This window comes from Coregonus clupeaformis, chromosome 23 (assembly GCF_020615455.1).
Source record: "Coregonus clupeaformis isolate EN_2021a chromosome 23, ASM2061545v1, whole genome shotgun sequence".
Lineage (NCBI taxonomy): Eukaryota > Metazoa > Chordata > Actinopteri > Salmoniformes > Salmonidae > Coregonus > Coregonus clupeaformis.
The window spans coordinates 32817708-32844390 of record NC_059214.1 but is presented as its reverse complement, the minus strand read 5'-3'; the positions used below and the strand labels follow the sequence as shown (position 1 = coordinate 32844390).

Genomic DNA, 26683 nt, shown 5'->3' with positions numbered 1-26683 from the left:
CTGTATATATGTATGTATGTATGGTGTATGTTGAAGCCAACTTAAGGGAGGCCAGGTATTACATTTACATTTTAGTCATTTAGCAGACGCTCTTATCCAGAGCGACTTACAGGAGCAATTAGGGTTAAGTGCCTTGCTCAAGGGCACATCGACAGATTCTTCACCTAGTCGGCTCGGGGATTAGAACCAGCGACCTTTCAGTTACTGGCACAACGCTCTTAACAACTAAGCTACCTGCCAAATGGAGAATATTGTCAGTAATGACTAACAAAACCCTGGCTGTTGGTGTTACTTGTAGCTGCTGCAAAATGCATTTCTTCATATTATGCAGCCTAATGCAGTCTTGGTACAGGCAGCAGTTATAAAAGGAACCAGGAAATCAAGGGTGTGGCTAGTGATCCACTGGGAACAGAAGCTTCACTAACAGCTGCCTTATGATCCACGCATAGGGCTGTTATGGTGATGATAGTACCGCCACACCGGCGGTCACGAATCATGAAGGCAGTCAAATTCCACTTGACCGTTTAGTCACGGTAATTAGGCTTCTCCAAGCTCTGATGCTGCTGATGGTCATTAGTAGCTTACCAAACTTGCTAACTGCCTGGTACGCAACACTCTATTGTCCCTCTAATCACTCTGGCATCAATGCAAATGCAATCAAACACTTAATGAGAGCCCATGAGCTCATGTCGCACAACATTTCAATAGTCTATTCAATTGCGTGAGAAAACAGAGTGATGACCTCCATTAAAAAGAGGAGGATCCCATCTGCTTTCTATAGGCTAGATCTACTATATTTATTTCCCAACTTTCCTAATATTAAGTACATTGCTTCTCTTTATAGCAGGAGTATATGTAAAGATTAAATCAGGAATAGTCTGTTTGGTGACAATATTAGCCTATCACTTGTGAATTATATATTATCACTTGTGAATTATGCCCAGTGTAAGGCAAGAAACAATGCATCTTTTTTTGTGACTTTTTCAAATCATAGTCCCACAAATCATGTAGCCTAGCACATAGGCCTATATGTTTTGATAGGGTTTGTATCACAACTAAAGTGGCCAAATAACTTCTTAAAATTAAGCACATTAATCAGCTTTTATAATGGGTGTAGAGCCTAACTGGCATACATAGAAGAAGAAGATATTTTCACCATAAAAATGCATCTTTATAATAAAAGCAATAAATGCATAACCGCATTTGCGGTCACTTTTGATAATGGTATTTTCCCGCTAATGTCACGACTGTCTGTGAGATGCAGTAAACAAAGTCAGGCGCAGGACACAGAACTCTCGGATACGTACTTTTAATACGAAAAGGATCCAAAAGGACACAGAAAATAACTCCACGCAGGGAGGAAATAACCCACTCACAAAATAGACAACCGTGAAGGGGAAAACAATCACACACAAAGTACAGATGAGAGACAGGGGTAATTATAAGGGAAACAATTAACATAATGACGAACAGGTGTAAACAATACAGACAAAACTAAACAAACACCGATAACATCGAACGGCAGTAGCTAGTACTCCGGGGACGACGAACGCCGAAGCCTGCCCGAGCAAGGAGGAGGAGCAGCCTCGGCAGAATCCGTGACAGTACCCCCCCCCCCTTGACGCACGGTACCAGCCGTGCGCCGACCCCGGCCTCGGGGACGGCCAGGAGGACGCAGAGCAGGGCGAGTTGGGTGACTCCGGTGGAACTCCGTCAACAGGGTGGGATCTAGGATGTCCCTCCTAGGGACCCAGCACCGTTCCTCCGGACCGTACCCCTCCCACTCCACGAGATACTGCAGACCCCCCATCCGACGCCTCAAATCCACAATGGAACGGACTGAGTACGCCGGAGCCCCTTCGATGTCTAGTGGGGGCGGAGGGGCCTCTCGTACCTCATTCTCCTGGAGTGGACCAGCTACCACCGGCCTGAGGAGAGACACATGGAACGAGGGGTTAATGCGATAATTAGCTGTAACCTATAACATACCTTGTTCAATCTCCTCAGGACTTTAAATGGCCCACAAACTGCCGGCCCAGCTTCCGGCAGGGCAGGTGAAGGGGCAGGTTTCTGGTCGAGAGTCAGACCCGATCTCCCGGTGCATAAACCGGACCCTCACTGCGGTGGCGATCGGCGCTCGCCTTTTGCCGTCTGATGGCCCGCTACAGATGGACGTGCGCAGCGTTCCATGTCTCCTCCGAGCGCCGAAACCATTCATCCACCGCAGGAGCCTCGATCTGGCTCTGATGCCAGGGTGCCAGAACCGGCAGATAGCCCAACACACACTGGAAAGGAGTGAGATTAGTGGAGGAGTGGCGGAGTGAGTTTTGGGCTATCTCTGCCCAGGGAATATACCCCGACCACTCCTCCTGCCGGTCCTGGCAGTAGGACCTCAGAAACCTACCCACATCTTGGTTTACTCTCTCCACCTGCTCATTACTCTCAGGGTGAAAACCTGAGGTAAGGCTGATCGAGACCCCCAAACGTTCCATAAACGCCCTCCACACTCTAGAGGTGAACTGGGGACCCCGATCAGACACTATATCCTCAGGCACCCCGTAGTGGCGGAAAACATGAGTAAACAGGGCTTCTGCCGTTTGTAGGGCTGTAGGAAGACCTGGCATAGGGATGAGACGGCAGGCCTTAGAAAACCGATCCACAATGACCAAGATCGTGGTATTCCCCTGGGAGGGGGGAAGGTCCATGACAAAATCCACCGACAGGTGAGACCATGGCTGTTGTGGAACGGGGAGAGGTTGTAACTTCCCCCTGGGCAGGTGTCTAGGCGCCTTACACTGGGCGCACACCGAGCAGGAAGAAACGTAAACTCATACATAGAAGAAGAATATATTTTCACCATAAAAATGCATCTTTATAATAAAAGCAATAAATGCATAACCGCATTTGCGGTCACTTTTGATAATGGTATTTTCCCGCTAATGTCACGACTGTCTGTGAGATGCAGTAAACAAAGTCAGGCGCAGGACACAGAACTCTCGGATACGTACTTTTAATATGAAAAGGATCCAAAAGGACACCGAAAATAACTCCACGCAGGGAGGAAATAACCCGCTCACAAAATAGACAACCGTGAAGGGGAAAACAATCACACACAAAGTACAGATGAGAGACAGGGGTAATTATAAGGGAAACAATTAACATAATGATGAACAGGTGTAAACAATACAGACAAAACTAAACAAACATCGATAACATCGAACGGCAGTAGCTAGTACTCCGGGGACGACGAACACCGAAGCCTGCCCGAGCAAGGAGGAGGAGCAGCCTCGGCAGAATCCGTGTCAGCTAATGGAACATTTGCGCTTATAGCCTTCTGCTGTGTGCTCATTGCTTCGCTGATAATGTGAAGAAATAGCCTAATAATTTATAAAAAATTTAAGGTAAACGTTCTGATCTGTTACCACAGCCTCATTGCGTAAAAAGTTATTTTGATGCTAGTGGTTGTATTACTTTGGCCTCTATCGCATCCCACAAATGTCCCAGAATATGTTTGGAATATTTATTTCTCACACAGAAAAAAATATGTAAACTGTTGTGCTATGGGGGATAGTACAGTCGTGGTCAAAAGTTTTAAGAATGACACAAGTATTGGTCTTCACAAAGTTCGCTGCTTCAGTGTTATGAGATATTTTTGTCAGATGTTACTATGGTATACTGAAGTATAATTACAAGCAAGTGTCAAAGGCTTTTATTGACAATTACATTAAGTTTATGCAAAGAGTCAATATTTGCAGTGTTGACCCTTCTTTGTCAAGACCTCTGCAAACCGCCCTGGCATGCTGTCAATTAACTTCTGGGCCACATCCTGACTGATGGAGGCCCATTTTTGCATAATAAATGTTTGGAGTTTGTCAGAATTTGTGTGTTTTTGTTTGTCCACCCGCCCCTTGAGGATCGACCACAAGTTCTCAATGGGATTAAGGTCTTGGGGGTTTCCTGGCCAAGGACCCAAAATGTCGATGTTTTGTTCCCCGAGCCACTTAGTTATCACTTTTGCCTTATGGCAAGGTGCTCCATCAGGCTGGAAAATGAATTGTTTGTCACCAAACTGTTCTTGGATGGTTGGGAGAAGCTGCTCTCGAAGTTACCATTCTTTATTCATGGCTGTGTTCTTAGGCAAAATTGTGAGTGAGCCCATTCCCTTGGCTGAGAAGCAACCCCACACATGAATGGTCTCAGGACGCTTTACTGTTGGCATGACACAGGACTGATGGTAGCGCTCACCTTGTCTTCTCCGGACAAGGTGTTTTCCGGATGCCCCAAACAATCGGAAAGGGGATTCATCAGAGAAAATTACTTTACCACAGTCCTCAGCAGTCCAATCCCTCTACCTTTTGCAGAATATCAGTCTGTCCCTGATGTTTTTCCTGGAGAGAAGTGGCTTCTTTGCTGCCCTTCTTGACACCAGGCCATCCTCCAAAAGTCTTTGCCTCACTGTGCGTGCAGATGCATTCACATATGCCTGCTGCCATTCCTGAGCAAGCTCTGCACTGGTGGTGCCCCGATCCCGCAGCAGAATCAACTTTAGGAGACTGTCCTGGCACTTGCTGGACTTTCTTGGGCGCCCTGATGCCTTCTTCACAACAATTGATCCTCTCTCCTTGAAGTTCTTGATGATCTGATAAATGGTTGATTTAGGTGCAATCTTACTAGCAGCAATATCCTTGCCTGTGAAGCCCTTTTTGTGCAAAGCAATGATGACGGCATGTGTTTCCTTGCAGGTAACCATGATTAACAGAGGAAGAACAATGATTTCAAGCACCACCCTCCTTTTGAAGCTTCCATTAACTCAATCAGCATGACAAAGTGATCTCCAGCTTTGTCTTCGTCAAACACTCTCACCTGTGTTAACGAGAGAATCACTGACATGATGGCAGCAGGTCCTTTTGTGGCAGGGCTGAAATGCAGTGGAAATATTTGGGGGGGATTAAGTAAATTTTCATGGCGAAGAGGGACTTTGCAATTAATTGCAATTCATCTGATCACTCTTCATGACATTCAGGAGGATATCATCAAAACTGAGGCAGCAGACTTTGTGAAAATTAGTATTTGTGTCATTCTCAAAACTTTTGACCATGACTGTAGATTGACATAGGCTAGTGCTTTTACTGTTCATTAGGCCTACTCATCTTGTTGGCTGACGAAAAGTAAATGTGGACAGTTCTTCCAATATCTTCAATATGCGCCTCGGAATTGGATAAGGATGCGCACAGTTGCGTCCCCGATGTGTCTGTCTTCACTTGTAGCCTGTGAGAAAGACCCGATTACGTGACGGGCATTGGCTAATAAGAATTGAGCTATTTGAGGGAGCCATGTGAGTGAGAGGCGCTTCGGAGCACGCAGCATGCAGGGAGAAGGGAATTACAATTATTATATTCAGCCTAAGGGCACAAAGGCCACTGGCTGCAAAAGGCATGGATTTTTTTAGGGGGCATTACGGCCACACAAAGGGGATATCGCTGGGAAATTTGAAGCATTATCAAGTGCTTGTCAAAATGTCAATGAGAGACTGTTGAAGTGTGAACAGCCTGCACAAAAAAACTAAGCAGAGCTCATGTCTTTCATGCGACTTTAAAAAAAATCTTCATTAGAGTCGCATCATGCAGTCTTAGAATGAATTAAAAATCATAACATATAGCCCAACGTTTGTATCACAATGAAATGTACATAGATAACTCTAAATTAAGCATATAGGAGGACCTGTTTCTTTGTTAACTGCTCAACACAGAATAGCAACATGTGCACACTCCCTCAAATTGTTTGGAGAAATTATCCTTTCTATTTTATTCAGGTTTGTTCTATTTTATTCTTCATACTATAAAATACTATAAAATATTGCCATGAAATTCTAAGCAAATCTTGTCTGCTAAATGAACTAGTGTAGCCCACAGCCATATGGCATAGCCAGATCAGGACCTAACATAAGGACAACTCAGAGTATGCTATTCTCTTCTTCTGTAATAGACTACATTTTCTACATATCATGTTTCTTTAGACCTGTCTAAAATAAATAATGTATTTATTGTGAAGGTGTAGGCTATTTTACATGGATTTATTTGACTTTTAAAAATGTAGATGTTCCAAAGGTCTGCATCAGTGTCTTGTAGGCTATGTGTATTAGCCAGGAGATGCTAAATGTGTTTATGTTAATTCACGGTCAATTACTGTCAATAACCGTGAGACCGGCAGTTATTTGCTTGACAATCACCGGCTGATGACTGCCACAGCCCTATCCACGCATTAACCCTATCCCTGATTAACCCTACGATATTTGTTGTTTTGCCTAGCATTAGTGTAGCATTGCATTTTTCGTCCACCAGTAGTTACTGTAGGTAGTGTGATGTCACGAGAGGCTGTGTCCTGGAGGGACGTTACATCCCCCTGAGGTGGCTGCAAACCCAGACAGCTATGGCTCCATCTGCTGGTATGGTCGGGAACTCCACCCCTCTATGGCCAATCTTCCCACGCAGCTGAAACAAATGAGGAGCTGATGAGCTGAAGGTTGGGGAAGGGAAGAGACACAGTCTCCAACCTGGGCTCTCTGGAGGACAAGAGTGCTGCACGTCCACTCCCATGAGGAATATAAGGATTTGGAGATACTTACCTTTGGGAAATACTCACCTTTGGATATATTCGCCTGTGGAAATACGGGAGAGACATTTGGAAGGACTTTTTGCTGGGTTGGCCACTAGCTGCAATGTGGACTACAGTAAGGCAGGGGAAAAGTTATCTGAGCGAGTGAGAATTATGATTTTGGATGTGGAAGAGACATCCCTGAACTGTTAACCCTTAAAGAGCCACAAGAGAACAGAATTTTGTTATATTTTCGTTAATTTCCCAAGACCTTTAATAAAATCCTTGTTTTGTTTGAACCTTGTCTCCTTGCACTACTTGAGCAATCCCGCTGAAAGCTGTGTAGCCTCTCGTGACGTCACAGATGGTGGTGAATACGGGCATGCTCAAGCGTTAATAGTGCATGTCAGAGGAGGATACCGAAGGTTTGATCACCCAGTTTTCCAAGTTGGCCGTAGGCTCCCCGCCGACTGAAATGGAGGACATATTGAAAGCCCTTGTTGCTGGCCAGCAAGCCCAGATGCAAGCAAACGTGGCTCTCTTGGAGGAGCAAAAGAAAGCCAACCTTCTGAAGGCAGAGGAATTGCAGTTGCAGAGACAGAGGGTGGTCCAAAATACCCGCCCAATAAAGGCAAGTGACTTTATATCTAAGATGGGAGCTACCGATGACATTGAGGCATACCTGCATGCATTTGAGGCCACGGCCACTAGGGAAGCCTGGCCCAAGCAACAGTGGGTTGGTCTGTTAGCCCCCTTTCTAACCGGGGAATTGCTGAATGCTGTCCGGGACCTGGGCCCTGACCAGGTTACTGACTATGATGCCCTGAAGTCTGAGATCCTCAGCAGATATGGACTCACAAAGTTTGGTATGGCCCAGCGCTTTCACAGCTGGACCTTCCAACCAGACCAACCTCCTCGGGCGCAGATGCATGAACTTGTCCGAATCGCAAGGAAATGGCTGGATCCGCAGAGGAATACAGCAGCGGCGGTGGTGGAGGCCGTTGTGGTGGATCGTTACCTACGCGCCCCTGCCTTATGAGGCAAAACGGTTCATCAGTCAACAGGCCTTGACCACGGCTGATCTGACCGTGGAAGCTGTGGAAAAGTACCAGGCCACAGCGGAGATGCTGAATGCTTCCCGAAAAGACCCCAGGAGTGCGGCCCCACCACAAATGGGAAGAACCCGTCCAAAGGACCCCAAGGTCTCGAACCCAGCCACGTCAGGACTTATCCCGGCTCCAGGGGGAGCCAGAAACCAGGCGGGTCCAAGAAGAGTACACCAGGAGGGGGAAACTCGACAGTGTTACCGGTGTGGGGAGATGGGACATATCTCCTGGCAGTGTGGGAAACCAGCCGATGAACCTATGCCCACTGCGGAGTCCTCCAGCTCAGCACCCACACACCGTTTTGCCTCGCTCTTGGGAGTCGTAGATGGCGGCCCAGATCGACCCCCCACCTGCCCGGTAACTGTGAATCACCATGATGTGGAGGCCTTACTGGATTCTGGTAGCCGGGCCACCCTGGTGCGTAAGAATTTGGTGGGCCCAACGTGTCTGACCCCGGGGAAAGTCCTCCCAGTTTCCTGTGTCCATGGGGACACCAGAGAATACCCCATTACTGAACTTACAATGACCAGCACACGGGGAACCATACACACGACGGCGGGGGTGGTTGATTCCCTCCCCGTCCCTGTCCTAATTGGACGAGACTGCCCAGCCTTTTACCCACTCTGGAGAGAGTCTCAGGAGAGGATAACCCGAGTACCTCGGAAACGGAGAGGCAAGACTCATCCTGGGAAGGCTCCGGTGCAATCCTCCGAGTTACTCACTCCCGCCCGGGCTCTGATAGGGATGGCAGGTGCCCAGACCGACACAGAGACGGAGCTACAGAATCTGGACAAAGAACTGTCTGGTCTGAAGGGGACCGCTGAGAGGTATCGTTTGTTAAAGCAACAGTTAGACATGAAGACAGAAGAGTTAGATATCCTCCAGGCTAAACTCCAACAGAGCTCCTTCCCTAAGCAACAGGAGGAGCTGGAGAGGCTGCGCAGGACCATCGAGGAGTGTGAGGAGACCCTGCGCAGTAGTAAGGAGGTCCAGAAGAAGGCAGAGGAGAAGTACAAGGTGTTGGAGAACAAGATGAAGAATGCGGAGGCAGAGAGAGAGAAGGAACTGAAAGCTGCTCAACAGAAGCTAAACTCTGCTAAAACCAAGGCTGATGCGTTCAGTAAGAAACTCAAGGAGAGACAACAGGAGGCTGAGTCCCTGGTCCTAGAGTTGGAGGAGTTGAAGAGAGAGCAGTCTGGCAATGCGGACGCCCTCTCCCGGCGTGATGCCTTCTTCGCTGCCTTTACCCCGACGAGGACGTCGGTCCCGAGGAGGGGGATGTGTGATGTCACGAGAGGCTGTGTCCTGGAGGGACGTTACATCCCCCTGAGGTGGCTGCAAACCCAGACAGCTATGGCTCCATCTGCTGGTATGGTCGGGAACTCCACCCCTCTATGGCCAATCTTCCCACGCAGCTGAAACAAATGAGGAGCTGATGAGCTGAAGGTTGGGGAAGGGAAGAGACACAGTCTCCAACCTGGGCTCTCTGGAGGACAAGAGTGCTGCACGTCCACTTCCATGAGGAATATAAGGATTTGGAGATACTTACCTTTGGGAAATACTCACCTTTGGATATATTCGCCTGTGGAAATACGGGAGAGACATTTGGAAGGACTTTTTGCTGGGTTGGCCACTAGCTGCAACGTGGACTACAGTAAGGCTGGGGAAAAGTTATCTGAGCGAGTGAGAATTATGATTTTGGATGTGGAAGAGACATCCCTGAACTGTTAACCCTTAAAGAGCCACAAGAGAACAGAATTTTGTTATATTTTCGTTAATTTCCCAAGACCTTTAATAAAATCCTTGTTTTGTTTGAACCTTGTCTCCTTGCACTACTTGAGCAATCCCGCTGAAAGCTGTGTAGCCTCTCGTGACGTCACAGTAGTTAGAATGCAGGTATTTTCACTACATTAGTAGTTACAATGCAGGTATTTTCACTACATTAGTAATTAGAATGCAGGTATTTTCACTACATTAGTAGTTACAATGCAGGTCTAGTTACAATGTTAATCTTTTCACTAAATTAATAGTTAGAATGCAGGTTAGAAAGAGACTGTTATGTCATGCCATGTTCAACGTTTACTCAAGGCCTTGCTTTGGTTAGTGCACTGTGAAGTCCTTGTATTGACTAACCTGTGCCCCCACACAGGTTAGTACCCCCTGTACTGGTACCCCCTGTATATAGCATCGCTACTGTTATTTTACTGCTGCTCTTTAAATTGTTTGTTATTTTATTTTTTACTTCACTTATTTTTCTTAAAATTGCCTTGTTGGTTAAGGGCTTGTAAGTAAGGATTTCACTGTAAGGTCTAAACCGGTTGTATTTGGCGCATGTGACAAATAACATTAGATCTGTTTTGATTTCAGCCTTGGAACTAGAAACACAGGGACAAGCTGTTGCCTGTGGGGTCTTTGTGGCTGTGCTCTGTCTGCTTGATTGATGATATGGGAGTGGCTCTTATAGACCACATGGGGATTCAAGGCAGATTCATTCCCTCCAGAACCATCAACTGTGTTAGCCTCAATTTCCTCCCAACCCCATCTTCCAAAATACATGAAATCTTATCAAGTTAAAACATTCCTAAAGATTAACCTAGTATGCACACCTGCCTTTTTATCAACAAGAAGAGACAGGTGTGTGGGTTTAGGGGTGGTAGTGGTTGGTGTGTGTGTACAGTACTAGTCCGTACATTTCTTTGTGTTGGTGTTATTCACACATGCTGATTGGTTGGATGCTTATTAAACCTATACTATACTGAGTGGGGCATGCATTTCGTTCTTCAGTGAAATGAAAAATAATTCAATATCTGTGGTGACCAGGCGCTGTAGTGAACAGTAGCTGTTAGACCACTCTAGGGGAAGGAAGTCAGGGAAAACCCCAGTTTTGTTGCAATCCCCAAACTTGCATCAGAGAACGTCTGTTAGACGATTAGCAGTTGTTCCCATCATTCTTGTTTGTAATGAGGCCTATGGGTATGTTTCATAACCAGTAGTGGTATTGGCTTTCGAAGAGGTAGTCCACAGCTTATGAAAAGCCAGGATTCTACGAGTGGGGTGGAGACTAGACTGTCTCATCCATGATCCACCCCATGTTGCAATAGCTGCTGTGGCTTACTCAATAACTGTTTCCTACAGGAGCAGCAGGACATTTGTCTGTCAGCACAAACAGCAAAAAACTAATGTCTCAACTACTTCAGCAGAGGAACTTACATTCATCACAGGTTAGTGGCCTATTAAATTTACAGATTCATCTGTTTGGTTTCAATACTACTGACCAATATAGAACTGTTGGTTTATTTTTGTAATAAGGTGTAGGCTACTGTTGAGACTTCTAGCTCACTCAGGAAAAAATATATATATATAAATAGATAAAAGAGAAGCAAATGGGTCTGATGTGTTCAATTAAATGGGGAACGAGTGATTTCTTTAAGTTTCTTAGACGCTCGGATATGTTATGTTATGTGCGCATGCACAGCTTCACTAGAGACTTAAATTATGGCACCTGGTAATCATTTCACGGCAGACAATCATCAGGAGCACACAGCCCGTTGGTATGTAACTGCGAACTACTCACAGTCTAGCATTAATGTTTAAGTCACTTATATGTTTGAGCACTGAACGTTTACCTCACTGTGTCGGTGTTAGTTGGCGGAGAGTAACTTGTAGCTCGCTGGGTGCGGTAGCTCAGCTAAACAGATGCTGTATAGAATTAGGCTATCATTATCAGCCATTTGTGTTGTGCTGATTGTTCGGAGCACTCTGCTGGTTTCTGGTGGCGGTGGTTTGGTTCGGTGATCCATGGTGGAGCGCCGCATTGTGTTGCGTGTGTGGGTGGGTCCTTTGGACGAGGCATGTGGTGGCATGGTTCTGTGTCCTGTGGCAGCATCCGTGGCAACGGCGGAGTCGCTGTGCGCATGCTCCTCTGGCACTAGGCATTCTGGGTGATGTAGCCAATGCTGTTTTAAACCAGATTTGCCACATTTTTGATGGTGTTGTAGGCTTATTTGATTTTCATTATTTACATTATGATTATATTATTTGAATAATATTTACATTATATATTTGAGTAATATATGGTCATTATTTGTTTGTTGTAATTCAGGTTTATGACCTGTGGTCATTTGATTTAAAATAAAATTAAGGACAAAACACGAGTCATGACATTGTGTGCTTCCTGGTGAGCCTTTTCGGAGGGCTAAATACCGGAAAATCCGAACAGCTACTTTGCAAGATGTGCATAGTCTCCATCAAAGAGTGGTGATTGCAGACCATTGCTCGAATAAATTGCATTGCATTCAACATTATTTTACATTTGAGATAGCCTACATAACTGTTTTGCATAAACAATGAATAGGTCCTCATTATTACAAACGGCAATCTCAAAATGTAATACAATTCCATAATTACATTTCCCCTATGACCCTAGCAATGAGAAGAGCAAAGCATGTTACAGAAGCTGTGCTGTGTGATTCTACTCATCATCCAGAAGGACACAGAAAGTAGGTTTTCAATTGACGTCATCAAATGTCATATTATTACGCTCATGTTTTTGTCACTTTTTTCTTATTAATACCAGGCAGAAAATAACACCCACCAAACACACAATCCCACCATTAAATTGTAGTCCTGGTCCTTTTAGGGTACAATAAGGCACACACATCAGCTCAGTATGTTTACTATGTTTTTAACTCAGTATGTTTACTATGTTTATAACTCAGTATGTTTACTATGGTTTTTAACTCAGTATGTTTACTATGTTTTTAACTCAGTATGTTTACTATGTTTTTAACTCAGTATGTTTACTATGTGTTTAACTCAGTATGTTTACTATGTTTTTAACTCATTATGTTTACTATGTGTTTAACTCAGTATGTTTACTATGTTTTTAACTCAGTATATTTACTATGTTTTTAACTCAGTATGTTTACTATGTTTTTTACTCAGTATGTTTACTATGTTTTTAACTCAGTATGTTTACTATGTTTTTAACTCAGTATGTTCACTATGTTTTTTTAACTCAGTATGTTTACTATGTTTTTAACTCAGTATGTTTACTATGTTTTTAACTCAGTACGTTTACTATGTTTTTAACTCAGTATGTTTGCTATGTTTTTAACTCAGTATGTTTACTATGTTTTTAACTCAATATGTTTACTATGTTTTTAACTCAGTATGTTTTGAGACATGCTGAGCATGCCCAAGTATCTGGGAATGTATTGAATATCTTACTCTAGAATAAGTGTAGGGATAGAGTCAGGGCTTTTGGCTTATTATTCTAATAACATATTCACTAAGTGGTTTCAGACTAGACTGGACCCAGATCAGTATGTGCTTTAGCCATCTCCTCTGACTATGGCTGCCCAAATGTGCATTGTGTCAAATATTGAGAAATTGGCACATTTGTTATTGCAATAACCACAATTCAATATCAATAGGATATCATAGTTCATAAGCACAGCTAAATACAAATCATGGTCTTATCTGTGTGTTTAGGTAACATCTCTGTTTATTAGAGTTCATAAGCATCTATTCTACAGGTATCTTTTGGACAGTTTTTTTGGCTTGTGTTTTCTCTTCAGGTATACAGGTGATTGAAGGAAGCAGGACTGTGGTACAGGGGGAGGATGTGGACTTATCCTGCAGACTGATAGAGACAACCGAGGACCTCGAACAGATAACATGGCAGAAAAGTACTTTGGAAGAAACACAGAACCATAATTTTCTGCTGATTTATCCCAATGGGGTTACTAACTTTATTGCACCAAATGGATTGAAAGGTAGAGTCCAGTTTATTGGAAACCCATCAGAAAACCTTGGATCTATTAGAATAACAGCTGTCAGACTGTTGGATGAAGGCACCTTCACATGTATCTTCAGTGTTTTCCCCAGTGGACCATACAATACAGAGATTCCTCTGACTGTGCTTGGTAAGAACTCTTCCTTCACTCTTTGTATCACTGTTTCTACTTTTGACAGTGTAGAAAGACTGTTTGTGATAATCAATACTAGAAAGCTAAATAGTTGGAAGGTTCATTATTTAAGCAAGAGCAGAGCCCTCATCTACAGGTTTTACTTTGCCAAGGAACATCCATCTTCTCTATATTTAGAAAAAAGGGTGCCAAAGGGGTTCTTTCCAGAGGGATACGATTCGACCTATAACCTTTTTTTATCCTAAGATCTGTTTTTGGAAGAAATTGTTATTTGCTGATTCTTTGAAAGGCAAGAAGGTTTCCACATAGAAATCTTTATTGTAATTTTTTTCTTACTTTTAAATAGTGCATGAGCATTAGTGTTTATCTAATTGTTTAAACTTTAACATCAGGAGTTCCAGTAATCTGATAAATGTTTAAATATGTTTAAAACTGTACCTACAGTATATGAGAATATTTGTGAATATGATTTGTGCAATGATTCCCTTAATCATTTTACAAATACAATACTGACATAAATGATATTTTGTAATTGTATTGAGCAGGGAGTGGGAGAATAGATTGAAGTATGAGTGAACCAGCTGTCATGAGCCCTCTCACTCCACCGGGTTACCACCTTAATTTGTTTCCACTATCTTCCACTCTGCTCACCTCCCTCTCTCTACTCAGCCTAACTAGCTCCACCTGTCCCTGCTCTGCTCGGCTCTAATTACTCTGCCAGCTGCGCTGCATTACCCACTAACCTCTCCCAGTATTTAAGGCCCTGTCTTTCAGCTCTCCGGTGTCAGATCGTCTGCAAAGCTCACACCCGGAACCTGTTTGCTCGCGCTTCTGGCTCACCCTGGTTTTGTGACCCCGGACCTGCCTGTTTTTTGGATACTCTTCTGCCTCAGGAGATCCAGACCTGCTTCTGCCATTACGACTCCTGACTACTCTTCAATCCCGGTAACTCTGACCAGCCTTCTGCCTTGCTACTACGTATTTTGGATTTCCCTTGAACTGTACTGCTGCCTGGTTTCATTCCGCCCTGTTGTGTCTGTGTCTCCCCCCAGGACTTCTGGACCACCCACCACCGGCTTCATAGGACGATCGCTGCCACTGGGGGGGCACAGACCCAGCGCATTGGACGGGATCCCTGTTACCCCTGGAGCCTTCATTCACTCCCTACTTCCCCTTTTCCCTTAAGTTTAATAAACTTTCTGGTGTGACGCAATTGTGGTCCCCTGGTCGTCTGTCTGAATCGTGACAGTACGATCTGACCATTATGGACTCAGCGCACACTTTCCCCGACATGGAAACCCATGAGCAGCAGTTCCAGCAGCAGCAACAACAACTCGCCATGATCATTCAACTCCTCACCAACCTTACCCCAGCCAGTCTGCCCACCAGCCCAGCCCCCCGAGTTACCTGCCCCGGTCATTGCAGCCGCTGCTCCGGAACCCAAGATTGGAAACCCCGAGCGGTTCAACGGCGATTCAACCCAGGTCCGGCCATTCCTGACTAGCTGCCGACTTCAGTTCTCCTTGCAGCCAAGGACCTTCGCCACGGAGGGGGCTAAAGTTGGGTATGCCATCACTCACCTGACGGGCCGAGCTCGACTCTGGGGAACAGCAGAGTTCGAACGTCAAACCCCCGCATGTGCAACCTTCGACCTGTTTGCTGAGGAGATGCTGAAGGTGTTTGACCTGGATTCACCCACCGCAGAGGCGTCTCGTGAACTGTTCAGTATTCGACAAGGCAGACGTACAGTCGCAGACCATTCCATCGACTTCCGAACCCTGGCTAGACGAAGTTCTTGGAACACACCATCGTTGGTGGACGCGTTCTTCCATAGTTTGGCTGACTATATCAAGGACGAGTTGGTCTCCCATGAACTGCCTTCCACTCTTGATGAAGCCATCGCACTGACTGTCAGGATCGACAGAAGGATACAGACCCGTCGTCGTGAGAGGGGGCGCCAAGGTCCACCTACTACCGGCATTCGGAGAGATCCGACTGGGCTCCTGTCATCTACTGCCACTCACCCAGGTCAGCTTGATCAGTCTGAGCCTATGGAGATTGGGCGAGCCTCCCTCACTCCTGCAGAGCGCCAGCGCCGCTTCACCTCAAACCTCTGCCTCTATTGTGGAGGTGATGGACATCGTGTGGTAACCTGCCCTTTAAAGGGCCGAAGCTCACCGGGCGTAGGGGGAGTCCGGTTGAGTTCAATGACCATCCAGTCCTCCGACCGCAAACCCCTGCTGCAAGTTCACCTCCGCCTCTCTGACTCAACTCACACCCTGGCTGCTCTGGTGGATTCTGGCGCCGAAGCCAACATAATGGACATCAAGCTGGCACGCCAACTGGGACTGGAGAACCTCCGTTTGACACCTCCTATTCCTGCCCGGGCACTGGACGGACACTTACTCGGATCGGTCACTCATGTCACGGCCCCGGTCTCGATGGGTCTGTCCGGGAAACCATCAAGAAACTATCCAGTTTCACCTGCTCCCCTCTCCAGGCCAACCCCTCATCCTGGGTTACCCATGGCTCCGCCGGCACAACCCTCAGCTCGACTGGGTGACCGGGGTGATCAGGGAGTGGGGAGAGGACTGCCACCGAACCTGCCTGCTTGCTGCCGCACTCACCCCTCGGCCAGTACCTACTAACTCCGCTCCTGACCTCTCCAATGTCCCAGAATGCTACCATGGTCTCAGAGAGGTGTTTAACAAAGCAAGAGCCACATCTCTGCCCCCTCACCGACCGTACGACTGTGCTATCGACCTCCTCCCTGGAACAGCTCCTCCAAGGGGTCGTCTTTATTCGTTGTCTGCTCCTGAAAGAAAGTCCATGGAGGACTACATCAATGGCTCTCTGTCCGCAGGATTAATCCGTTCATCTTCATCTCCTGCTGGTGCTGGCTTCTTCTTTGTGGGGAAGAAGGACGGATCTCTTCGCCCCTGCATCGACTACAGGGGACTCAACGACATCACAGTGAAAAACCGTTACCCTCTGCCTCTGCTCACCTCTGCTTTTGAGTTGCTCCAGGGAGCCACTGTTTTTACCAAGTTGGATCTCAGAAACGCTTACCACCTAGTGCGGATCCGGGAGGGAGATGAATGGAAAACCGCATTCAATACACCAACAGGCCACTACGAGTATCTGGTTATGCCTTTTGGCCTCACCAATGCTCCTGCTGTGTTCCAGGCTCTAGTGAATGATGTACTGCGGGACATGTTAAACAAGTTTGTCTTCGTTTACCTGGATGACATCTTAATTTACTCCAGAAACCTGTCTGAACACACCCGCCATGTCCAGCAAGTCCTTCATCGTCTTCTGGAGAATTCCCTCTACGCCAAGGCAGAGAAATGTGAGTTTCACGTCAAGACAGTGGCCTTCCTGGGGTACATAGTGGCAGAAGGAAGTATCCAAATGGATCCTGCCAAAGTATCAGCAGTCACTTCATGGCCAGTTCCGGAGAACAGAAAGAAGCTGCAACAGTTTCTGGGGTTTGCTAACTTCTATAGGAAGTTTATCCGGAACTACAGTACCGTTGCTGCCCCTCTCACTGCTCTAACCAGCACCAAGCAACCCTTCACCTGGACCCCAGCAGCCGACAAGGCCTTCAGTACCCTCAAGGTGAGGTTCACCTCCGCTCCCATCCTCCAGATGCCTGATGTGGACCGGCAATTCATTGTGGAGGTGGACGCCTCGGATGTGGGAGTTGGTGCTGTGATTTCTCAGTGGGCTGCGGAGGATAGGAAGCTCCATCCCTGTGCCTTTCTCTCACGTCGGTTGTCCCCCTCTGAGTGCAATTACGACATAGGGAACCGTGAGCTGCTGGCTGTGAAGCTTGCCTTGGAGGAGTGGCGTCACTGGCTGGAGGGGTCCACCATTCCATTTCTCGTTTGGACCGATCATAAGAACTTGGAGTACATCCGCACGGCCAAACGGTTGAACTCCAGGCAGTCCCGCTGGGCCCTGTTCTTCACCAGGTTTAATTTCACTCTGTCATACCGGCCTGGATCACGCAACACCAAGCCAGACGCCCTCTCCCGTCAATTCCAGAAGGATGACAACCCCTCCAAGGATCCTGTGTCGATTCTGCCAAGTCCCTGCATCGTTGCAGCTCTGACCTGGGCTGTTGAGGAACAGGTGCTGGAGGCTCTCCGTAACCAGCCAGGTCCCAGCACTTGCCCAGCTGACCGCCTTTTTGTCCCCGAAGACCTGAGGTCCCAGGTCATTCAGTGGGGACATGACTCCCGCCTAGCTTGTCACCCTGGCTCCACCCGCACTTACAACCTGCTCGCCCAGAGGTTCTGGTGGCCCTCTCTGAGGAAGGATGTACGGGAATTCGTCCAAGCCTGCCCCATCTGCAACCAACACAAGTCGTCCTGCCAGCCCCCAGCCGGATTGCTGCAGCCCCTGCCTGTGCCCAGACGTCCCTGGTCTCACATCGCCCTTGACTTTGTCACGGGGCTGCCCCCCTTCAAGTGGCATGACCGTCATTCTCACCATCGTTGACCGTTTCAGCAAGATGGCACACTTCATTCCCCTCCCCAAGCTCCCAACCGCCAAGGAGACCGCCCAGGTGGTCCTGGAACACGTCTTCCGGATCCACGGACTGCCAAGGGATGTTGTTTCTGACCGTGGTCCACAATTCTCCTCCGCTTTTTGGAAGGAGTTCTGTCACCTGCTGGGAGCCACAGTCAGTCTGACTTCCGGATTCCATCCCCAATCCAATGGGCAGTCAGAGCGGGCTAATCAGGAGCTCGAGAAGGCACTGCGATGCATGACTTCACGCAACCCCCACTCCTGGTCGCAGCAATTGACATGGGTGGAGTACGCACACAATTCTCTGACCTGCTCTGCCATCGGTATGTCCCCTTTCCAATGTGTTTATGGATACCAGCCTCCTCTATTTGCCAGCCAGGAGGAGGAGGTTACTTGCCCATCTGCACTTGCTTTTGCCCGTCGATGTCGCCGCACCTGGTCACAAGCCCGAGCCACACTCCTCAGGTCCGTTGCCAGCTACACTACCGGGGCCAACCGTCGGAGAATTCCTGCTCCCACCTACCATGTTGGTCAAAGGGTGTGGTTGTCATCGAAGAACCTGCCACTCAGGGTGGAGTCGCAGAAGCTGGCACCTCGGTTCATTGGCCCATTCCCTATCATAAGAGTGATTAGCCCAACTGCTGTCCGGCTCCAACTGCCTAATTCCCTGAGGGTGCACCCCACTTTCCATGTGTCTAAGATTAAGCCCATCCATGAGAGTCCGCTGGTCCCTGCTGCGCCTGGTCCTCCTCCTCCACGGCTCGTCGATGGTGGCCTGGTTTACACCGTCCGCCGCCTGCTTCGGTCCAGACGGAGGGGTAGGGGTCTCCAGTACCTCATTGACTGGGAGGGCTATGGACCTGAGGAAAGGACCTGGGTGCCAGCTAGTCGGATTGTGGATAGGACTCTCATCACCGCTTTCCACCAACGGCATCCTGATCAACCTGCAATCCGTAGGGGCCGCCCCAGAGGGGTCCCTAACCGTCCGGCCCGCTCGGCTTCCTGTCCTGTGCCTGATCCTGTCTCGGGACCTGTCCCATCTCCCGACCACGGCCCTCCAGCTTCCTCCGAGGATGAGGACGTTCACTCGGACCGTTCGGAGGAGTTCTAGCCCTCCTCCGGCTCCCCTCCTCCCGCCCGGCGTGGTGTTGCTCTTGGGACTTCTGGGGCCGTCCCTTGGGGGGTTCTGTCATGAGCCCTCTCACTCCACCGGGTTATCACCTTAATTTGTTTCCACTATCTTCCACTCTGCTCACCTCCCTCTCTCTACTCAGCCTAACTAGCTCCACCTGTCCCTGCTCTGCTCGGCTCTAATTACTCTGCCAGCTGCGCTGCATTACCCACTAACCTCTCCCAGTATTTAAGGCCCTGTCTTTCAGCTCTCCGGTGTCAGATCGTCTGCAAAGCTCACACCCGGAACCTGTTTGCTCGCGCTTCTGGCTCACCCTGGTTTTGTGACCCCGGACCTGCCTGTTTTTTGGATACTCTTCTGCCTCAGGAGATCCAGACCTGCTTCTGCCATTACGACTCCTGACTACTCTTCAATCCCGGTAACTCTGACCAGCCTTCTGCCTTGCTACTACGTATTTTGGATTTCCCTTGAACTGTACTGCTGCCTGGTTTCATTCCGCCCTGTTGTGTCTGTGTCTCCCCCCCAGGACTTCTGGACCACCCACCACCGGCTTCATAGGACGCATCGCTGCCACTGGGGGGGCACAGACCCAGCGCATTGGACGGGATCCCTGTTACCCCTGGAGCCTTCATTCACTCCCTACTTCCCTTTTCCCTTAAGTTTAATAAACTTTCTGGTGTGACGCAATTGTGGTCCCCTGGTCGTCTGTCTGAATCGTGACACCAGCAGTGTGGATTTTTCAGTGTAACATTTCTAGTGTTGATTCAGGAGTTGGTGTTAATAATGAGAATTGAGTGTGATTGTGTAATTTATTCTGAGTAGAGCAGGGATGGGCAACTTTGATGGGGTTGGGGGTAGGGTTGTGGCAGTACCAACCTTAGAATGTCTTAGAAATAAAAAAAATGGGCACTTAACCCTAATTTGCTTCAGGGGTGCTGTACTACTATGGCTGACCCTGTAAAACAACGCATTTCACTGCAATTATCTTGTTTATGTGGCAATAAAACATTTAAAAATATATGTTATTATTTATAGAGGGTTCTAGGCAGAACCATTTACAGGGGAATCTATCAGGAACCCATAGAGATCATATTCTAATTCCTAATTCTATGGAAGAACCTTGCATAGAGGGTTCTAGGTTCTAGGTGGTGAGCCTCTCATCAGGGTGAGCTAAAACCTGTTAAAACCGGATTTGCCCAAACCTCCAATACAGTCAATGTGTAGCTACTAATAATGTATATTGCAATTGGCCAGATAGAGAACATGGTTTATTTCAAGTTTGGTCATGTACCATGAGCATTTGGATAAGTTTCACATGACGGGCTGTGTGTGTTTTGGTTGTTTTTTTATGTATAGTTCCACATTTGGAATATATACAGCATCCCTTAACGGCATAATCACTGGGCTGTGAAGGCTTTTCAATGGAACTGCTGAAAATGAAAAACAGCTTTTGTGATGTGTGAAACCTAATACCTCAGGTGCAGGTACCGATCATCAGGGTGAGCTAAAACCTGTTAAAACCGAATTTGCCCAAACCTCCAATACAGTAAATGTGTAGCTACTAATGATGTATATTGCAATTGGCCAGATAGAAAACATGGTAGGGTTTGTTGGTCATGTAACATGAGCATTTGGATAAGTTTCACATGACAGGCTGTGTGTGTTTTGGTTGTTTTTCACATATAGTTCCACATTTATAATTACATTGTAGTTATTTAGCAGACGCACTTATCCAGAACGACTTACAGTTAGTGAGTGCATACATTTTTATACTGGTCCCCCGTGGGAATCAAACCCACAACCCTGGCGTTGCAAGTGCCATGCTCTACCAACTGAGCTACATGGGAAACAAAATAATGAGTGACTTGTTCATGTTTTCTGTTCTCTGTTTGTTTGTTTTCTGGTCATAGCTCCTCCAGTAGTGAGTGTGACAGTTGATGTTCCTCCTGTCATTGGGGAGGATGAGGTTGTCTTGGCAACCTGTGTGGCTGCTGGTGCCAAGCCACAGGCAGAAGTGAAGTGGATTTCAGGTACATTCGGCAGTTTGTTGAGGACAATGACAAACTCCACCCAGCACGCCAATGGAACTACCACAGTACTCAGCCACCTGCTCGGGGTGCCAACCAGAGCAGCCAATCAGCAGCAGGTCCAGTGTGTGGTCAACCAGTCTGCCCTGGCAACAGAAAGGAGCTACAACTACACCATAAACATCCACTGTAAGTGTCTTCTACTACCACTGTCCTACACTATAAACAGACACTGTAAATATATTCTACTACTACTGTCCTACACTATAGACAGACACTGTAAATATATTATACTACCACTGTCCTACACTATAGACAGACACTGTAAATATATTCTAATACTACTGTCCTACACAATAGACATCCACTGTAAATATATTCTACTACTACTATCCTACACTATAGACAGACACTGTAAATATATTATACTACCACTGTCCTACACTATAGACAGACACTGTAAATATATTCTACTAATACTGTCCTACACTATAGACATCCACTGTAAATATATTCTACTACTACTGTCCTACACTATAGACAGACACTGTAAATACATTCTACTACTACTGTCCTACACTATAGACAGACACTGTAAATATATACTAAACTACCACTGTCCTACACTATAGACAGACACTGTAAGTATATACTCCACTACTACTGTCCTACACTATCGGTATCCACTGTAAATGTAAATTCCACTATCACTGTCACAGACCATAGACATCCACTGTAAGTATAGACTCTCACTGTCTTCACTGGCTATAGCCTAGTAGTCCCTCTAAACAGTCCCTGTCTGTCCATACACTCTTAGATAATAACGTGCTATCCTAGAACCAAATATGTTTTTTCGGCTGTCCCCATAGGAGAACCCTTTGAATAACACCTATTAGTTCCACCTTTTATTAACACCTATTAGTTCCACCCTTTGTAGCGCTTTTTGGTCAAGGGCGATGCAATTGCCATACCAGGCGTTGATGCACTCAGAAAATATGTTTTCGATGGTGCAGCTGTATAATTCTTTGAGGATCTGAAGACCCATTCTCTTCAGGGCTGTGTGGGTGAGTGTGGACCATGTTAAGTCCTTACTGATGTGGACACTAAATAACTTAAAGGTCTCGACCCGCTCCACAACAGCCCCGTCAATGTGGATGGAGGCATGCTCTCCCCTCTTTCTCCCATAGTCCACGATCAGCACCTTGGTCTAATTAATGTTGAGGGAGATGTTGTCCTGGCTCCACACTGCTAAGTCACTGACTTCCTCTCTCTCTCTCTCTCTCTCTCTCTCTCTCATCTCTCTCTCTCTCTCTCTCTCTCTCTCTCTCTCTCTCTCTCTCTCTCTCTCTCTCTCTCTCTCTCTCTCTCTCTCTCTCTCTCTCTCTCTCTCTCTCTCTCTCTCTCTCTCTCTCTCTCTCTCTCTCTCTCTCTCTCTCTCTCATATAGATCCACCTCAGTCAGTGAACATCACCCTTAGTGAGGCCTCTAAAGCCACATTCTTCCTATGTGTAGCAGACGGCAACCCACAACCCAACTACACCTGGAGCAGGTACTCACTCATATGTAAACTAGTTCAATCCAGTTTAAATGTTAGGTACACTTGTTAAGACATGCAATATAAATGAGCTTGAAGCTTCAGTATGTTCATGTCTAAAGGACAGTTGTTGAATTTTGCTGGCAGTCAAATCATGCATTTGTCTTTCACACACACACATATACACACACACGCGCGCGCGCACACACGCGAACAAACACACACACACAAAGTATTGCGCATCTAACCATGTGGGGACATACAATTCAGTCACATTCAAGATCCTATCTTCCCTAACCCTAAACCTAACATTAACCCGTACCCTACTATTAACCAAAAAAACTAACCCTAAACCTAACCCAAGCTCCTAACCCTAACACTAAAACTAACCCAATCTCCTAAACCTAATTCTAACCCTAACACTAATTCTAACCTTAACCCTAAACCCACTAGAAATAGCATTTGACCTTGTGGGGACCAACACAGGTATAGTTAAACACGTCCACACACACACACACACAGACACACACATACACAGTCACACACTCAGCCCCTCTTCTCCTCTCTCTCTCTTCCAGAGTGGTCCAACCATGGCCTGTGTCTTCAGTGAGAGCAGAGGGAGACATACTGCACCTCATCGGTCTCAGCTCTGAGCTGAATGGTCTCTATGTCTGTGAGGCCTCCAACCCCTACGGACGAGCAACTGGCTCCCTCTATGTACACACATCCTCTGGTGAGAAGCACCTGAGAGAGACATACACACACACACACACACACACACACACACACAGTATTCATACTGGTTGCTTAACTGGTTGCTTATACTGTTTTATAAGTTGCATATAATTGTTATGCGATTGGTTGATTGCTTGCTTGCTTGATTGAGTACTTTACTGAATACTTTATTGTCCCGTAGGGAAATTTGTCTGGCAACAATACAGGCATTACTGGCATACACATAAAACACATATATGAGGTTATGAGAAATGTGATGTAGCATGGATAACAATGTTGAGGCAGATGCTCACTTATCTTACACTGCATGTGTTATTATCAGACTTATGTCCTCATTCCCCTTTCTACAGGAAGGTACTGTATAACCACTAACTAAGATGGTCATGATACACACTTATCTCTTACTGCATATGTACATGTCTTATTACTTAGTATTATCTCTTTGCTTTCTGCAGGAAAGTGTTTGCATCAGAGCCATGATGCTTGTTAGGTCAACACAATTATATGTAATTGTAAATACAGACTGTTTCCTATATTAACTGTATCCCCTCTCTCCTCATAGAGACCTCTGCTGCCTGTTGGGTTCTACTCATTGTCATTCTATGTCTGATTGTTACTGCGGCTGCACTCGTATGGTACTGGAGGAAATACGGACAGTGTCCTTGGTAATATCAACTACTGTAATATTATGAACATCATTTTGCATTATGAAAACATTTCATTTTCACTTGATGATTGGCTCAAATTCATATTATATTTTTTTCTGGACGATATCCAAGGAATTCAATCATGGCCAATCACCAGTTCCAGGCACCCCCACAGGTATGTGACTATGTTAAAGTCCACCATTGTTGCGTGATTACCCTATCACATCAGCCACTTTTTGCTATGTAATAATACTGTTATAATGTCTGATGACAAGGTTGAGGAAGATGAACCTGGGACGTCTGGGTTCTAACACTCCAAACCAGGAAGGCGGATAAGGACGAAGTATCATGATGTAAGGAACACACATTATGATTTATTTTTTTATATTTTGAAATATTACAAAAAATATATTTTGTTGGAGCTATTGTCTATTCATGAGGTATATTTATTGTTCTATTTTAAAGAAATCACTGTACAGGCTGAGAGCAGATGCCAGAAGAATCTCAGACATGCAATGGGTGTGGGAAGATTTCCTGTCTGCACATTCTCCATTGTTCTAACCATTTGCAAAGAAGAGGCACATTCTCCAACCATCTAATGAACAGAGACCCTAGCAGTATTCACTGTGACATTAGAAACCTCGGCTCTGCCCCTCCTCCACCACAGCTTCTCTTGTGGACTGCCTTGTCATGGTGGAGGGGCTTTGTTTCTTCAGCGGGAACAACAACTCTCCTGTATGTACAGTGGGGGAAAAAAGTATTTAGTCAGCCACCAATTGTGCAAGTTCTCCCACTTAAAAAGACGAGAGAGGCCTGTAATTTTCATCATAGGTACACGTCAACTATGACAGACAAATTGAGGAAAAAAAATCCAGAAAATCACATTGTAGGATTTTTTATGAATTTATTTGCAAATTATGGTGGAAAATAAGTATTTGAACTAGTGTAGCCCACAGCCATATGGCATAGCCAGATCAGGACCTAACATAAGGACAACTCAGAGTATGCTATTCTCTTCTTCTGTAATAGACTACATTTTCTACATATCAGGTTTCTTTAGACCTGTCTAAAATAAATAATGTATTTATTGTGAAGGTGTAGGCTATATTACATGGATTTATTTGACTTTTTTAAATGTAGATGTTCCAAAGGTCTGCATCAGTGTCTTGTAGGCTATGTGTATAAGCCAGGAGATGCTAAATGTGTTTATGTTAATTCACGGTCAATTACTGTCAATAACCGTGAGACCGGCAGTTATTTGCTTGACAATCACCGGTTGATGACTGCCACAGCCCTATCCACGCATTAACCCTATCCCTGATTAACCCCTACGATTTGTTGTTTTAGCCTAGCATTAGTGTAGCATTGCATTTTTTGTCCACCAGTAGTTACTGTAGGTAGTTAGAATGCAGGTATTTTCACTACATTAGTAGTTACAATGCAGTTATTTTCACTACATTAGTAGTTACAATGCAGTTATTTTCACTACATTAGTAGTTACAATGCAGTTATTTTCACTACATTAGTAGTTACAATGCAGTTATTTTCACTACATTAGTAGTTACAATGCAGTTATTTTCACTACATTAGTAGTTACAATGCAGGTATTGTCACTACATTAGTAGTTACAATGCAGTTATTTTCACTACATTAGTAGTTACAATCAGTGGCGGCTCCTGAAAAAATTCTCAGGGGGGGCAATTTTTCTGATGATTTAGGTGACCTACACACATTTTTAAAAAGATATGTCCAGCAACAACATGAAGACAGGGGCAGCATATAAGTCAATACTGATATACACATTACTTGCTTCAAAAAGTCCTCATGGTTGAATTGGAAATATGTGCACCTGAGCATAATTCACAACAAGCAAGCAGGAGCTTTTGATAGAGGCTACTGAAAACATTGATGCAAGTTATTGGTAATAGGAAATTTTTATAGACTTCCATATTCTGCCCTCTTGTATAGATTTGTGAAAATGAACAGTGATAGACATTTTGCCTGAAAACAGAATTTGAAAATAATTTCTAGAAAAGGTAAACACAGCTATCTGTATGGCTTTGTAAAAATGAACAACCATATTCTGGCCAATTGTATAGATTTGTAAATATGAACAACCATATTCTGGCCAATTGTATAGATTTGTAAAAAAAAAAGTTTTACTTTTTTTTAAATGAAAAATAACTATTTTAAACAACATCAACTGTGAACTGATTTGGGCGTGTGTGTGTTAAAGAGACAGACAGGGAGGGACAAAGAGAGAGAGAGGCTACATTACTTGTACTGAAACTGTTCTCTTCTCTAATTCAATGCAGCAAAGCGGTCAATGACTTTCTCATTGAAATCAGGCATGCTGAGGACTAGTTTACTAGTTACTTTTTTGATGCGAAGTAGCTTGCTGCATGATAAAATTCAGCTGATGCACATAGCAATGCACGTAATGGG

General features: G+C 45.7%; 1 protein-coding gene across 1 annotated transcript; it reads left to right on the top strand.

Annotated features, from left to right (window-relative positions):
* Nucleotides 1–9973: 9973 nt before the first annotated feature.
* LOC123481757 (nectin-3-like) lies at nt 9974–24988 on the top strand. The gene is made up of 10 exons (XM_045206674.1): nt 9974–10921; nt 12127–12199; nt 13280–13627; nt 21206–21511; nt 22769–22871; nt 23435–23589; nt 24154–24256; nt 24371–24413; nt 24514–24591; nt 24704–24988. Exons 2-9 carry the CDS (start codon nt 12145–12147, stop codon nt 24547–24549), a joined length of 1149 nt encoding a protein of 382 aa, XP_045062609.1. The 5' UTR covers nt 9974–10921; nt 12127–12144; the 3' UTR covers nt 24550–24591; nt 24704–24988.
* Nucleotides 24989–26683: the final 1695 nt, after the last annotated feature.